Below are 14,666 nucleotides of genomic sequence, written 5' to 3'. Positions count from 1 at the left end.
ACTCTGATAGAAAAATAAATCCGAGATATAATGATGTACAGGGTATTGCGTATAGTACATGTATGTCAGTGTCTTTTATTAAATAAATGTGATGTTTTATTCATTAACTCTTTTTCCAAGGCTGAATATAGACATCAGCAATGATTACTTTTATTGATAATTGTACAATATATATTTTTGTTTTCCTAGTAACAAAATTTTGTAAAATATGCACATCTTATATCTATCACATTCAACTTTTTCTTTCTATATTTAGTTCAGTTGAAGTCTCATTGAAGTATACTCCACATCTTTTATTTGGATTCATATGATAATGTAAATATTGCGGACGCTCAGAAAATGAGCTTGCATAAATACTTTGACATTTCAAGCGCTAACAGAAAAACAGAATACGATGTTAATGGGAATAGTATCCCCAAAAAACAGAAGGATAATGAATGTGGCAGGGAAAAAAGGAACAGAACCTACCAAGTCAAGTGGGCTGACAAATTTCCCTGGGTCAAATTCAATGAGGGCAAGACGTATTGCACAATTTGCTTAAAATATGGATTGTCTATTGCTTATAGTATATAAATTTAAAAAAGTCACACAAAATTATCATAATCAGTTGACATGTTAAACCCTTAAAAGTATGCTCAGATTGCAGGATTTTGCATCTTAAATTTCAAAATTTTCTTGGGGGGCATGCCCCAAACCCCCCTAGCAAATTCGACCCGCTTCGAGGGTCTCAACCTGGGATAGTGAATTTGCACACGGGAAAGTGAATTTTTTTTTATCACTTTCCCTTGGGTAAGTGGCCTGCCAAAAAATTCTTCATCCCCTGCAATGACATACAAAAAGTAAAAGCATAAACACAAAAAAAAATGCTTTAGGCATATTAATATAAGCTTATATTTAACCATGATCTTACATTCGATATACTATTGAGTTTAGCTCCATGTTCTAATAGTAAATGACAACATTCAGTATGTCCCTCTGTAGCTGCCAAATGTAAAGCAGTCCAATTGTTGTGATCACCATGGTTAGGACTAGCTCCATGATCTAACAGCAACTTTAAGCATCTGCAAGAAATAATATACTAGAAGAATAAAATAGATAAATCATTCCAGCCACAACAATCATTTCACAAATGATTGTATATCTTCATTACAGCTATTAACACATTTTGTCATCAACTGCCTTGTTATTGAACATGAATTTGACAGCTCATGCCCGTTTAATATATTTTGTAATGTATGAGATTTCTTGTTGATGGCAGATACTTAATCGTCTCCTTTAAAAATATTCACAATTTTTCTGGACTAAGGGCAATTTAGAGGAATAAATATATATTGTAAGGTCACTTGTCAGTTTTTTAAAGACTGTAAGTTGTAGATGTCTTTTTTTTTTTTTATCCTTTGGTTGATGTTATATTAATGTATATCCCACATCTCTATTTTTAATCATATTCAATTAGAAAAAAACCTTTTATAATCATTTCCTGTACCTCATTCTACAATAAAAGGATTAATATGGATAGAATTTTTAAATCTTAGTTAAGCCTATTCAAACGATTTACAAAAAAAAACATATGTTACTGCTATACCACCTCTAGCATTTTTTATCATTCAATTTTTAATATTTGTGTTTGTCACCTAATCACACATTAAATTTACTCAACCTGTACCAAGGGAGGTCATCTTGACCAGCATTGTTTGTACTATATTTTCCAATGAGTCAGGTGTTGGTGTGGTCTGTAATACTGTCCAATATATTTGATAATTCCTAAATAATGACTTACACTTTATATCCCTGTATGGCTGTTGCATGTAATGGACTAAATCTGTCATCTCTCACAGAGTTAGGATTGGCTCCATACTCCAACAACAATTTCACACATCCTAAATAGATATATAATTAAATTTAGTAAAGAAAAAAGTTATAAACTGAACAAGGACTGCATTTGACAGCAATGACTTTAATCCAATGATTCCAATCAGGTCAAAATGTGGGTTCTTTGTTTGTTCAAAACATAAGGCCACCCTTAAAAAATTGTTTGGCATTGCCGACCCACACTATCAGCAGGTGGGTAGGTAGGTAGGGAAATTATTTTTTTTTTATATTTAAAAGCTTTATACATGTAAATCATGAAGTCTCTAGATCAATGGTGTCTAAAGCATTGCAGCATTGTTGTGTGTACATGCTGATGGTTTCTTTGAAAGGGGTCAACCGTCAATGTCACATTCTACATCATATGGATAATTTCATGTAAGAGTCAGTTTTATTGGCAGAGTTAACCAAAGTACCCAGAAAAAAACACAGAATAGAGGCAGGAAACTGACAAATTAACCATATAAAATGTATGACGTGAAAATTGAACTTTAATTGTGGGACTGCCCATTGAACAGAGACCAGATGTCACATATTTAAGTTGTGGTCACAGTTTGGTAAAATTACCATATTTTAAATGGCTCAACCACTACAGCTCCTTGTACAAATAGACAATGATTTAAAACTGATTGTTTGCTTTGGTTTTATAAACATCACTTTCTACACCATATGGGTAATTTCATGGCAGTTAGTTTTGTTTTGAAGGAAAGTGCCAACTTGCGGGAGGAAACTGACTAACCTTATCACATATGACATGAAAATCAAACTTTAATTTTGCAACTGCCCAACTAGGGCTCAAACCAACACCTAGAGGCTAGTTATCTTGCATGTAAGGTGTGACAAATTACCATACAAACACGCCTACTGCCCCTGATAAGTTTTGAGGATAAAGGATCTGTACCAAATTAGGATAGCAAAATATTAAAAATTTGGAAGGTTGGCACAAATAGACATGGTGTTTATACTAATATTATCCAAGTGCAAGGTTTTTCAGGGCTAGGTTTAAAACGTATGATAAATTCAAAATAGAAATATGCAGCAGGACAATTTTTGCAGATAAATAAATTATGGGTTGTAATGCTTGTTTGATTAACAGAAATCTGGACATGCATTACATGAATACAGATAAATTAATGAGCCCTTAGAATTGTGGAAAAGGAGGGGATTTTATTCATCACTAGTACACTAGATACATTTATAAATATGTTTCTGTCAGTATCTTTTATGATGGGCGTAAAGGGGGGGGGGGGGGGGTATCTGCACGGAAGAACGCGAAATAAAATTGCCATATCACGATGAACGAACAATTAAAAATTTCTTGCACGTTGATCTTTATACCGATTTCACGAAACATGGTGAATAACAAACCTTTTTCACGGTCGCACGTGAAATAAAAATGGCAAAACACGTTGCATGAAAATAACCCTTTACCAACCTCTTTTATGTTTTAAGAATTATCTTATTCATGTTAAGAAGAAAGGCAAGAAAAGGGGGAAGTACTTCAATTGACACAAGATGCTAGTCTTTTAAAATATGTATGTTTTGTACCAGGCTAGCATCTACTGGTACAAAACTACTATAAACCTGTAAATCTGGGACCATTTTGGTCTTTTAGCTTTGGTGCTTTCAGCCATAATTATCTTGAATGCATCATTGTGGTTCTGACTATAGTAGATACTTTGTTCTCTGGTTCAAGGGAAAATTTGTCAATGATAAATTTCAAATATTTAATAAATTTAACAAATGTAAGAGCCACGCATATTTGTTCTGTGATGTCCTGGTGAAAAGCTTCTATCTCATGAAGCGACAGTCAAGCAGGCATCAACTGTTTCTGCTTTACAAAGATAAAATTTGAGTCCTCTACAAGGTTTCTCAGAACGTTTCTTTCAAAGAATAGCTGAAAATTTGATTTTTGATAAAATCCATCTCCATTAACCGATGCATTGCAGCATAGGGAGATGCTTCCCCCTGTAGGCCTCTTTGACATTACTTTTGGCAGACTTTTTCTATTCCATGTCATTTAAATGTTTGCTCCCAATATAGTGTAAGGCAAGCGCTTTTAAGATTGTGATTTGAAATAAGTAAAGCCAGGAACAAAATCGGCAGATACGATAAAATTCTTGCACAATTTCGATTTTTTTTAAATAAAAAAAATAAATTTCTAAAACGCAAATAAAATTTTTTGGGCGGCAAGTTTTTCAGTGGGTCGGGCGGCAATGCCAAACAAATAAAATTTTATTTTAGGCCTAATGAAATGCTTTGATAATCTCTATATAGAGGACCAATTATTGATGATATCCTTTTCTACAAATATTTCTATCATTAAAAAAACAAAGAAATTATGATATAGGGTGGCATGTATATTTAAGCTACACTCATCCCAAGTTTTCAAATTTTATTTTTTTTAAGTTTTTTAAAAAAAATTTAAAAGTAAAATGAAATTACCCATAGAAATAGCAATAGTATTGTTCATTGTTTGGCAATAAAAAAACTTGGTTGGCTATGAAATTCAATAAAAATTCAATTACGACTTTGAAGAATGAAAAAAATAATGTTGTATTTCAAACGAAACAGGTTAATTTCAACAATGTCATAAGATATTTCTACATCTAATATCTACTTGAAATACATTAATATAATAAACCATACAAACCATCATGACCCTTTTCAGCAGCTTTAAGCAATGGTGTTGATCCATCCTTCAAAGGAAGGTTTACATCAGCATCACATTCTAATATTAGTTTTCGCAGAGAATCAAAGTTTCCATCGAATGCAAATTTATGGAGAGGAGAAGCTTCAATTTCATTAGCAGAGGATGATGAAGATAATGATGATGATGAATCGGACTGTAGCAATGATGAGGTGGGGTCTATTTCAGTATGTGTAGTATCCGAATCTGAAAAGTATAACCTGGGTATTTAAATGTACACAAAGCATATTCTTTCATCTGATTTCAACGAATAATTTCTCATCAAAACATTAAAAGACCAAAAACAACCTCTTGAAAGATGAATGTGTAACTGTCACAAAGACACAAGGTTTGTTGATACTTATTACAAAACTGATTTTTTCATAAAATATTTAATATATTCATCAAAGAATTATTTTAAATATACAATACATGTATTGATTATCAATTTATTTAGTGAAATCCATTTCTCTATATCATATATTGCTTTAAAATGAATTAAGTGTTTTTAACAATATCTTGAAGGTAGGCATCAATAATGAATAAATTTGATCAATTATTTAGTGAAGTAACCTAGTTAAGCTTCACAAATGAAAATACAGCATACTTATTATATGTGATGCATGTAATGTCAAGTAAAAACATGTGATTTCAGCAAATAATCAAAATAAGAAACAAAATAATACCAAATTAAATTATTTTATTTTTAAATTAACAAAATAAGAAAGAAACTAAACAAAGAGGAAACTGAGCTCTTGATTCATGCATTATATAAAACAAAACTCAGAATTAAATTTAAGAAAATACAGAACAATAAAAAGAAAGAATAAAGAATAAATACAAAGACAAAATCATGCAAAACTAAGAGGAAACACACAAGTGCCAATACAACAGACTGTGGCAATAGATTACCTTCATTGCTCCTTAAATTTCTGAAATTTTATCATCACAAGGTGTTGCTTACTTCTTCATCCAAAGCATACAACAGTGCAAGTGTTTCAATGTGCTTCTTCCAACAATACATGATGAAACAGACTGCCAGGTTTACTGGTCCAAATCTTAATTTGGTATATAACAAGTGTAGATTTCAAAGAGTCAAAATTTACAATGGTGCACGCATATTCACTTTACTTGTTTTTTGGGTTTTTTTTGCTGTTTTTTTTAGGGGGAGCTCATGATTCTATTTCATCTGAGTTCAATTGCAGTTTACATGTAAGCATATGCAATCTTTTGTTTTTTGGGCTTATTGTATGCCACATATAATCTTGTATGACATTAAATTTTATTGCCTACAGAACCTATCACTAATATAATTAACATCTCAAAAAGATATCAAATAAATTGAATATCAGCAGCATTCAGTAAGGGTATCAAATCAAGACTGACGTGTATTTATTTTACATCAACACACACCACTTCTGATCACTAGAGTATCATGCAGTGTTGATATATGACAGGAGAAAATCATTTTACAGTGTTCGTTTCTAGACATATCTGGTTATCTGCTTTGAAACAATTGCATGAACAACAAATTGGGGTGGCATTGCAACATTTTGAAATGCAGTATGCTAATTTAAGGAAAGCAAACATGTAATCATTAAGAAAATAAGAACTTTGTTGAAATGGGATTCATTATTGTATAACACAAATTCATGTTGATTGTTTGAAGACTGCACCATTTAAATTATTCAATAAATCCAAATTTCTATAAGAGGAAAATGAATATGAAACAAGAAGCTTCTAAGAGCCCTGACTTGCTCACCAGGAATTTTTTGGGTATCAAATATTATTTGCTGTTAATGTATATTAATGTGTATGTCAATGCTAAGGCAACTGCATACCAAATATCACTGACCTATCGCAAGTAGTTTCTCTAAAGGTGACCTAATAAAAAAATTTTAATGTAAAATGTAGAAAAGTTTCAGTCAATGGACCATGACTGAGGAAGCAGGACCACAAAATCTTGATGGAAATAAGATGTGCCCATGCTATGACAACTGCCTACCATTGAATCATATAACTACCATTAGTGGGTAGTCTTAAACTAAACTTACCACAAATTTTAACAATTGTTAAAACAACTGCAAAATCAACATGCCTGCAAATCCTCCCTATTCAAGACAGAACAAAAATGGTCAAAGTCCCATAACTCAGTCTGGCAATAATTATCAAATCAAAATGGGGATATAGTATTGGCAACTACTACATGATGACAAACAATCTCACCAAGTCTTAAAGCTTTCAGTATTGTTTGCAAGGTGTTGTTATGCTACATTAGACCAAAAATGGTAAAGTCCCATAATTCTTGCAAAATTGTCAAATTCCAACAAAATTGCTTGTTGTATGGCCAACTACACATGACAAGAAATAAGCATGAAAACATTTTTGGCAACTGGTCTGAGACTAGTAATGTAGACGGACTGACAGACTAAGACTGTGTTTTCTTCTGAGTTGAGGCGGAAAATACATGTATTATAATTTACTCACAATTAATTGGTTAATACTGTTTTGCCAAAATTTCTCATCTTGGGTAAAGTCCTAGATATACTAAAGATATTTTATCAAAGCACCAGATATGTCAATGAGGAAAGAGTGAAAATAACACCATAGCCTATATAGAACACTAAAAAGTACCACTACCATAACTGTCCAAAACAGTATACTTCATTATAGTGGAATACTCAGATATCAGATTACAAGAGATTTTCTCCAAAAATTTAAAGTGAAATCTTTACTTTATATTAATTTTTGCACATTTATAAGACATTGTCTGTAGTAGAACCAACATATAATGTGCAGAGGAGCTATACGCTATCATTTATGGTTAGGCCACACAAATGTTTTTTTCTGATTTTTTTTAGTACCAAATTTGGAAAGACATGTCCTGTCTGCAAATTAAATAATTCAACCCCAATTTCTATTACTTTTATTGAAAGAGAGAGAGAAAGAGTGAGATATAGCTTGTTGCTAGTTGCATATTCTGTATGTCAAAATATAAATATCATAAAATTTTTAAATGCATGTATATCATAAAAAACAGTAATTCCATATAATGTTTTACCAAACGATATTTTTTTACATCTATTCAAAAATCAAACTTTCTCTCATTCTCTCTTTGTAGCTTTATAATCCAAAGAATGAATAGTCAATTTGCAATGGATATGTGAGTAATATACTATATATACTTGAATTCTACTATGTTGAAGTATACTACTTTGGTAATGTTTTTAGAAGACAGAATTTACCTGACATAATAGTAGTAAGAAGTTGTTGTAGATCAGCCATTTCTGGCCCAAGGAATTCCAAAGGATCAGAGGAAGTAGGGGGCGTTTCAACATCTAAAGCAGCATTCTCAGGACTTGACTGCAAATAATAAACATGCAACAATGCTCAGCCAAAATAAAAAAGAATTTTACAACGATACATGCAAACACTAAACTGAATTTCAGTAAACTAAAATGTAAATTGATCTAAAAATAATGAATATGTATGAGAAATGAGTGAGATGTTCTACTGTATCGCTAGTGTATAGTCAATAAACATATTTATTTGGCTGAGAAATTTCTTTATTAATTTTCCCATTTCAGTTTTATCATAATTCAAAATAAATTAACAATGATTTGTACCAAAAACTAAGAACTTGTTATTATATTTGGGCTGTATACCAATTATACTCTAAAGAGGGTGTAACTATGACATACATGTATATTCTAGAAATATTCTCCTCCATAAAGTGAAAGTTTAATGATGTTCTGGCCAGAAATGAATGAGGAAGTTATAATGACCATTAATATACAAAAAGTATTTAATGATAATGAAAACAAAACCCTTTATTTTTTACTTATCATGTTTTCTGACTATAGATGAATTTTTTGGTAACTTTGCTGAAAAATGTGTTGTTTAAAGAAATCCTCAAGTTCAAGAATTTACAAACTTGAGTACTGAGCTAATTTTTGCTGGATTATTTTTACGAAAATATTTATATACATAAAATTCAAACAAAACATTCAAAGCAAAAAATTTAGTCTTCACGAACAAATAACCTTAAGAATATAATACATTATAATAACAGTGATAATGGTTGCTAAAAATAAAAACTTGAAAATAATTTAATGAAACCTGTGTATTAAAAAGCAATTTGAATGTCAAACTACTAAGTTTTGATCTTAAGAAACAGAAAAATGCAAATGAAAAAAATCAGCATTCACTATAAAAGATGAAAACAACTAAACAAACCAATAAATACTAACACAAGAGAATAACATGCTAAATGAATATAAACATACATGTTAGTTTTACAACAAAACATGCAAATTTCTATAATAGTAATTCTTTATAAGATAATAGTAAATAAACATAAAACAAAAAAAAAATATAAATATCCTATAAAATAACAGAAATTAGGAAGATTCTAAATACAGATTATAACAACAGTCCATGCAAAAAAGCCAATTACAGGCAAACAAACTTATATAGTTCAACTGCTTCTCATACAGAATTTTTAATTAAATATGCAAAAAAAGGTATTAATTTTAATTTTGAGTTTTCTTAAAAATTCATGTTTCTGTTTTGAAAAGCAGAAGAATTTACTGTAGAGATGAGATTCAGCTATATAATTAAATGTTAATTCAAGCATTTCTTTTTTTTTAAAGAGAGACTTTTTTTTGCATTTTCTTTGAATACTGCAACTTGTGTGTGCCCATGTCTTCCCAGAGGCTCTCTTGTAGTAACTTTTCTGTTCCAACCAGAACATTTTGGATTTCAACAGTACCAATCCTGGACTCTTCCTCTTGAGTATCAGCAGTGATGGACATTTACAGTTGACAGTTTAAGGCGCCAGAAATTTTCACATTTTACTTATTCTCATCTGTATCCTTTCAAAGATGACTTATGCTTTTCAAAAGAAAAGTGGGTTGACAGCAAAGATGGATATGATATCTATATTGACACCTTTATTGGATACCTGGCATTTGAGACAAACCATTAACCAAGATATGAACACCAACGATGTCTCTGTAACAGACTTCCAAAACATAACAAAATAAACTTGACCATTTTCTCCTGAACAAATATAACAATGTAGTAAAAACACTGGGAAAAAACATTCTGGAAAAGTCAAAACATAGAATAAAAGAAGTTGCTTTATGGTAGTGCATGTCTTAAAAATTTGTTCAATGCTGTCTCATTCACATCTACTTTTTAGTTGACACTTATTTTGTTGTAAAAGTTGACAGAGATTCTGACAAGCATTACCTTATCAACTGGAAAACTAAATTACCTCTAGTTTTCATCAATAATGGGGCATAACTCTTGTTCAATATATTGTAAAATCTGCAGATATTGAAATTAATCTGTGTTTTATGGTTTAAAATATTGCGTAAAACTCAGTAAAGACGACCTTTCAACTAACATCAAGAAACTGACAGTGTGAAAGACAGACATAACCTTTGCTCCTAACATACCATTATTCTTCTTGAGCAAGAGTGTGCACTGAATATGCTTACTACTCAAAACAAAGTAAGTACCCATGAAAATAAATGAATACACAGAAGTCAGGAAGTAACATTCGTCAATGCAATATGACAACTTTTTCTACATAATTTATTTGCATACCAGTAAAATATACAAATTTATTAAATACACTAAAATATACAATGTGTACTTCTTCCTCAAAAGAAGGAAGTTTTTTCCTCTCTAAATAATACATTAATATTGCACATATCATAATATTATTATAAAACTTTGGTGAAGATCAAAAATTCTTCTGCAATTTTAAAGCAACTTAAATCTGACAATGATAAGAGAGAAACCTATTCAAACATATAAATATGTCTGCTATTATTAATAAAACTTCAAACCTTTATTTGAAAATCTTCAATTTGTCTTTTTTTTTTACTTTTACTGGGAACTATCTTTAAAATCGTAAAAGAATTTTCTGAAACTTTACCTGAACAGCACAATTATTATATTTTGTATTGTTTCTATTGATAATAAAAAACAACAGATAATATTCTTGTATACAATTCCAAGCATGTATAAATCTTATTAGTTGTCCAGTGATCATTGGTTTAAAAAACAATTGCTATACTATCCCAATTCCAAGCCTTAAACCAATTTAGAACCAAACTGATATTTCTCTCATTTCTAATTTTTCCTTAAATTTAGAAAATCCTGAAGTTTGTAAAACACATGAAGCATTCAATATATCCAGAAATGAATAGACAACTAAATTCAGTGTATAAAGTATATAAAGATCATGACTTTTTTAATAACCTAAATAACAAGAGAAAAAAAATCCCCCCAAAAGGCCCTACATCATGTACATAAAATATCAAAGCTTTCATTCTTAAATACAATTTCTCTTTATTTATTAGTGGACGTATTTTTAGACTTAGATTTTTCACTTTGATAAAAGATTTAACACCTTTTGTATCTGGGACAAACATTTGTCCCATTGTCGAGCTTAAGATAGAAAACTGTGACACAAGAAAAGCCCCCCCCCCCCCAAGAATTTTAAAGAAAAAATACTATTGGAATACAGTCTTCTTTAAAAGTGAATGAAAGTATTTTCAATAAAATGACTAGCTTCTTTTATTTTCTGTACTTTCTAAATGTTTTAGAGAAAAAAAGAACTCAACTTTCTACAGTAAACACCAGGATTAACAGTTGGGAAAATCTAACGTGACCATTTAATAAAATACCAATAAATCTCATTTAAACAACATGGCGACAAGGGTATAAGACTGATTGATCATATAAATAGATATTTTCTAGATAGCCCATGGTACCAAAATCATCTATAGCATGATATACAAACTGATATAGGATAGGGTGCTACAAAATCAAATTATATGAATATCTTATAACATCATACTCAAAAAAGACAAAGTTTAATTAAAGCTTACAGATGTATAATTTCAATGTGGTATGTTAATTTATATTCTATTGGTGAGTGTCATGGCAACCAAACAGTTTATACATGGATAAACCGGTTTCATGACATCACAAGTATGTACATGTAAGTGTTTCTGAATTTCCTTTATCTGGACATACATGTACAATTAAGTGCATTTAAAAAAAAATTTCAATACAGGTTATTTTTATGGGGTTCAATGATGTGTAAGTTACGACTTTTCACTCAAAAACTTTACACAAAGTCCTTCAGTCTTTTTTGGCTTCATTTGTGAGTCGACCAATTTTATCCATCAATTAATTCCTTAAAAATAACGTTTATCACTATTGTAAAATTTCTAGACCATAAAATTTTAACACCCCATTTTAATCCTTAAAAATAATGTTTATCACTATTGTAAAATTTCTAGACCATAAAATTTTAACAACCATGATAATCTTGGTTCATTGACATAATGCCAGAGAAGGTTCACAACAGACTTTTTTCATAGTTGATATATTGAAAATAGGAAAATATAATGAACTGTATCTATGATCTTATGCTTAACAAATGATACACAGAAATCTATAGATATGATAATACATTGGTCTAATTAATAAATAACTGGTACATGTATATGAATTTACTACACACATATAAGTGTGTATTATGTTGACATTCTGAAGTTTGGTACACCTTTGCAGTTATAACAAACATGTTATGGTCTTGTTCACAATGTCCCATACATGTATGAAAAATTGAGTAAATATTGCTTTCTTTAAGTAGCTGTAAAACAATTTCTTTATCGAAAAAAATCTACTCAGCCTATAGAAATAATTTTGTAAAGCCTAAATTCAAATTTGGAATTAAAAAAAAGATCCTGTTCCCTGTGGAGTTGTACTGGTTCCTTCCAATGAATAGCAAATATTTCCTGTTGACATTCAAATGACAGTGTTTATTCTTCTTTCTTATAGGTATTCAAGTTGTTTTAAAGAAAATAATGGTGTAAAATAATAAGAAGTTTTTACAAGACAGATTTAAAGATATAACTGTGTGTCATTGGCCTGGGAAGAGCACTGCCTTGAGGGTGGTCCAGGAAATGGAGAACATAGAACTAATCAAGCCTAGCCCCAGGGACAGATGGGGTGAAATGAAATAACTTTCCAATGCACAACTTGGCTAATTCTCAGTTGGGTTATATAATTAGTCATACCACTTTAGCATGGACAGATGATATTCAAACATTTTCTTAATACATTTGTGCTACAAAAAATTTATAGACTTTGTATACTGATTACCATGATTATAATGTAATGAAGGTGACTAAACCTGATTATCGACATACAACTTTGTAATGAAGTTCTTAAAATAAGTAATTTGATAACATTACCCAGTCCATTCAATTTGGTCTCTTATATATCTTGTCTATGGAAACAACCTCACAAAAGTAAGTACAAAAATATCACATATGGGTAGATTAAATGTTTGTTTAAAACTTAATGTTTGTAAAACATGTAAAAAAAAACATCTATTGCACTGTTGTAAAATGCAAAGTGAAATTAAGCAAACTGAAGCAAACAACCTCAAATGTAATTACAACCTTTCAACATGTTCAATTAATCATGTACAAGAATAATGTAAAAATTAAAAAATGACCTACAGATTATTCAAGAATGCTCGTACCATTAATCTATTTTCACCAACCTGTCCGTTTTCTTTCAGTGAAACAAAATGGGGAAAGACCAAAATGTTGCACTTTTTTTGTCACTGCTAAATACTGTCTACAGAGTTAAGGCTTTAAAATTTATTAATTTTTATTAATCTGATTTCCAGGAAAGGATTTAATTAATTAAGAAACAAACCGTAAATAGTTGAAAATGTCCAAGTTTCCTCTGAAAATAAATGGAATGCCCTGCGAAATAATTCACATACTTTTAGCTGGTTTAACCATGCTTAAGGTCATGTGCTTTTTAGTCTATATTGTAACAGGTTCTCCTTCTGCAATCAAAAGTCACTGAAGTTTCTGAGTAGTTTAATTATGAATCATTTTCTTCAACATTGTTCTTGTGCAGAAATTCAAAAAAGGAAATCAAATAACTTTGTTCTACCATGGAAGTATAATATTGACAGGAACTCCAACAAACGGACTTCAAACGTTTATAGTGCGATGTCGCAAAATCGTTAAGTATCTGTTAACTCAACATGTCATATGGATGCATGGGTTCCGATCAAATTTTTGGAACCTTGTGATTGATCGTAATTACGGAACATACCGAAATAACCGGATGTGTACTTAATTGTCAAGGAAATGACATTTACCGACGATGCTTCTTAATGACGAATATGTCAGCTTTGACGGGTTTTGCTGCGTAAAAACAAATAAAAAAGAAAGAAACGAAATCCCCGCAACTGTTTTCACCAAAAATAACTGAAGAGTAAAAATACTCAAAAGCCATAAACATTTCAGTTTAAGTTACAATCAATCTAAATAGTAAGATTTTTTTATTCGTGAGAGGGTCGTTTACTAAACACACATTAGTAACTGTTATATACATGCTAGGCTTCAAAATCATAAAATTCTTATAAAAAGTAAACGGAAAAGTTTTTATCAGCAATTATTATCGCCTTTTACTGCTAACTTTGACAAATATTTTAATTAAGTGTTTACTGAAAGAATTTCCAACAAAAATTTAATTCAAAAGTTATGTTCATAGCGGCGGGGGCCGAGGGAGGTTAAAGGGCTTTGTTCGGAAAAAATATCAAATGTTTTGATTAATTGTTTACCGAAAGTCAAATGGCAAATATTTCATGCAATTCAACAAGAAACAAAAACATAAATTGCTTAACATACGGTGTAACTTGTTTCAGAACTGTTAAGCACACATAAATAAAAATATTCAAATTTGGTTCCCATGATAAAATTTAAAGAATAAAAAAAACATTATACTGCTGAGGGCCCATCATGGTGATCGTTCTTTAAATGCATCCAGAAATATTTAAAGCCATTCGTAAAAAAAAATTCTGTCAAACGTCAGAGTAATCTCGGACTAGGTTGAATGTTTAAGGTTGATTATAACTTTGGAATTATTATAAAAGGTGTAACAATTCATCTGTCTCATAACCTGATAATGCTATGTAAAGGTCATCACTTGCGTGTAATTATTAACCTCTTTTAGTCTTTAAAACATATTTGATAAATACGTTAATAACATTTTT

General features: G+C 30.5%; 1 protein-coding gene across 1 annotated transcript in view; it reads right to left on the bottom strand.

Moving 5' to 3' along the window:
• Positions 1-14,666, bottom strand: part of LOC127726843 (cortactin-binding protein 2-like) — a 73,171-nt gene that overhangs the window by 45,952 nt on the left and 12,553 nt on the right. Inside the window, 4 exon segments of the mRNA XM_052234275.1 lie at positions 911-1,061; positions 1,781-1,880; positions 4,523-4,765; positions 7,804-7,921. Of these exon segments, the coding sequence (XP_052090235.1) occupies positions 911-1,061; positions 1,781-1,880; positions 4,523-4,765; positions 7,804-7,921 (612 nt within the window).

The sequence above is a fragment of the Mytilus californianus genome, unplaced genomic scaffold, assembly GCF_021869535.1.
Source record: "Mytilus californianus isolate M0D057914Y unplaced genomic scaffold, xbMytCali1.0.p SCAF_1, whole genome shotgun sequence".
NCBI classification, from domain to species: Eukaryota; Metazoa; Mollusca; class Bivalvia; order Mytilida; family Mytilidae; genus Mytilus; species Mytilus californianus.
Note: the sequence above shows the minus strand (reverse complement) of the source record. Positions and strands in the feature narration are given on the sequence as shown.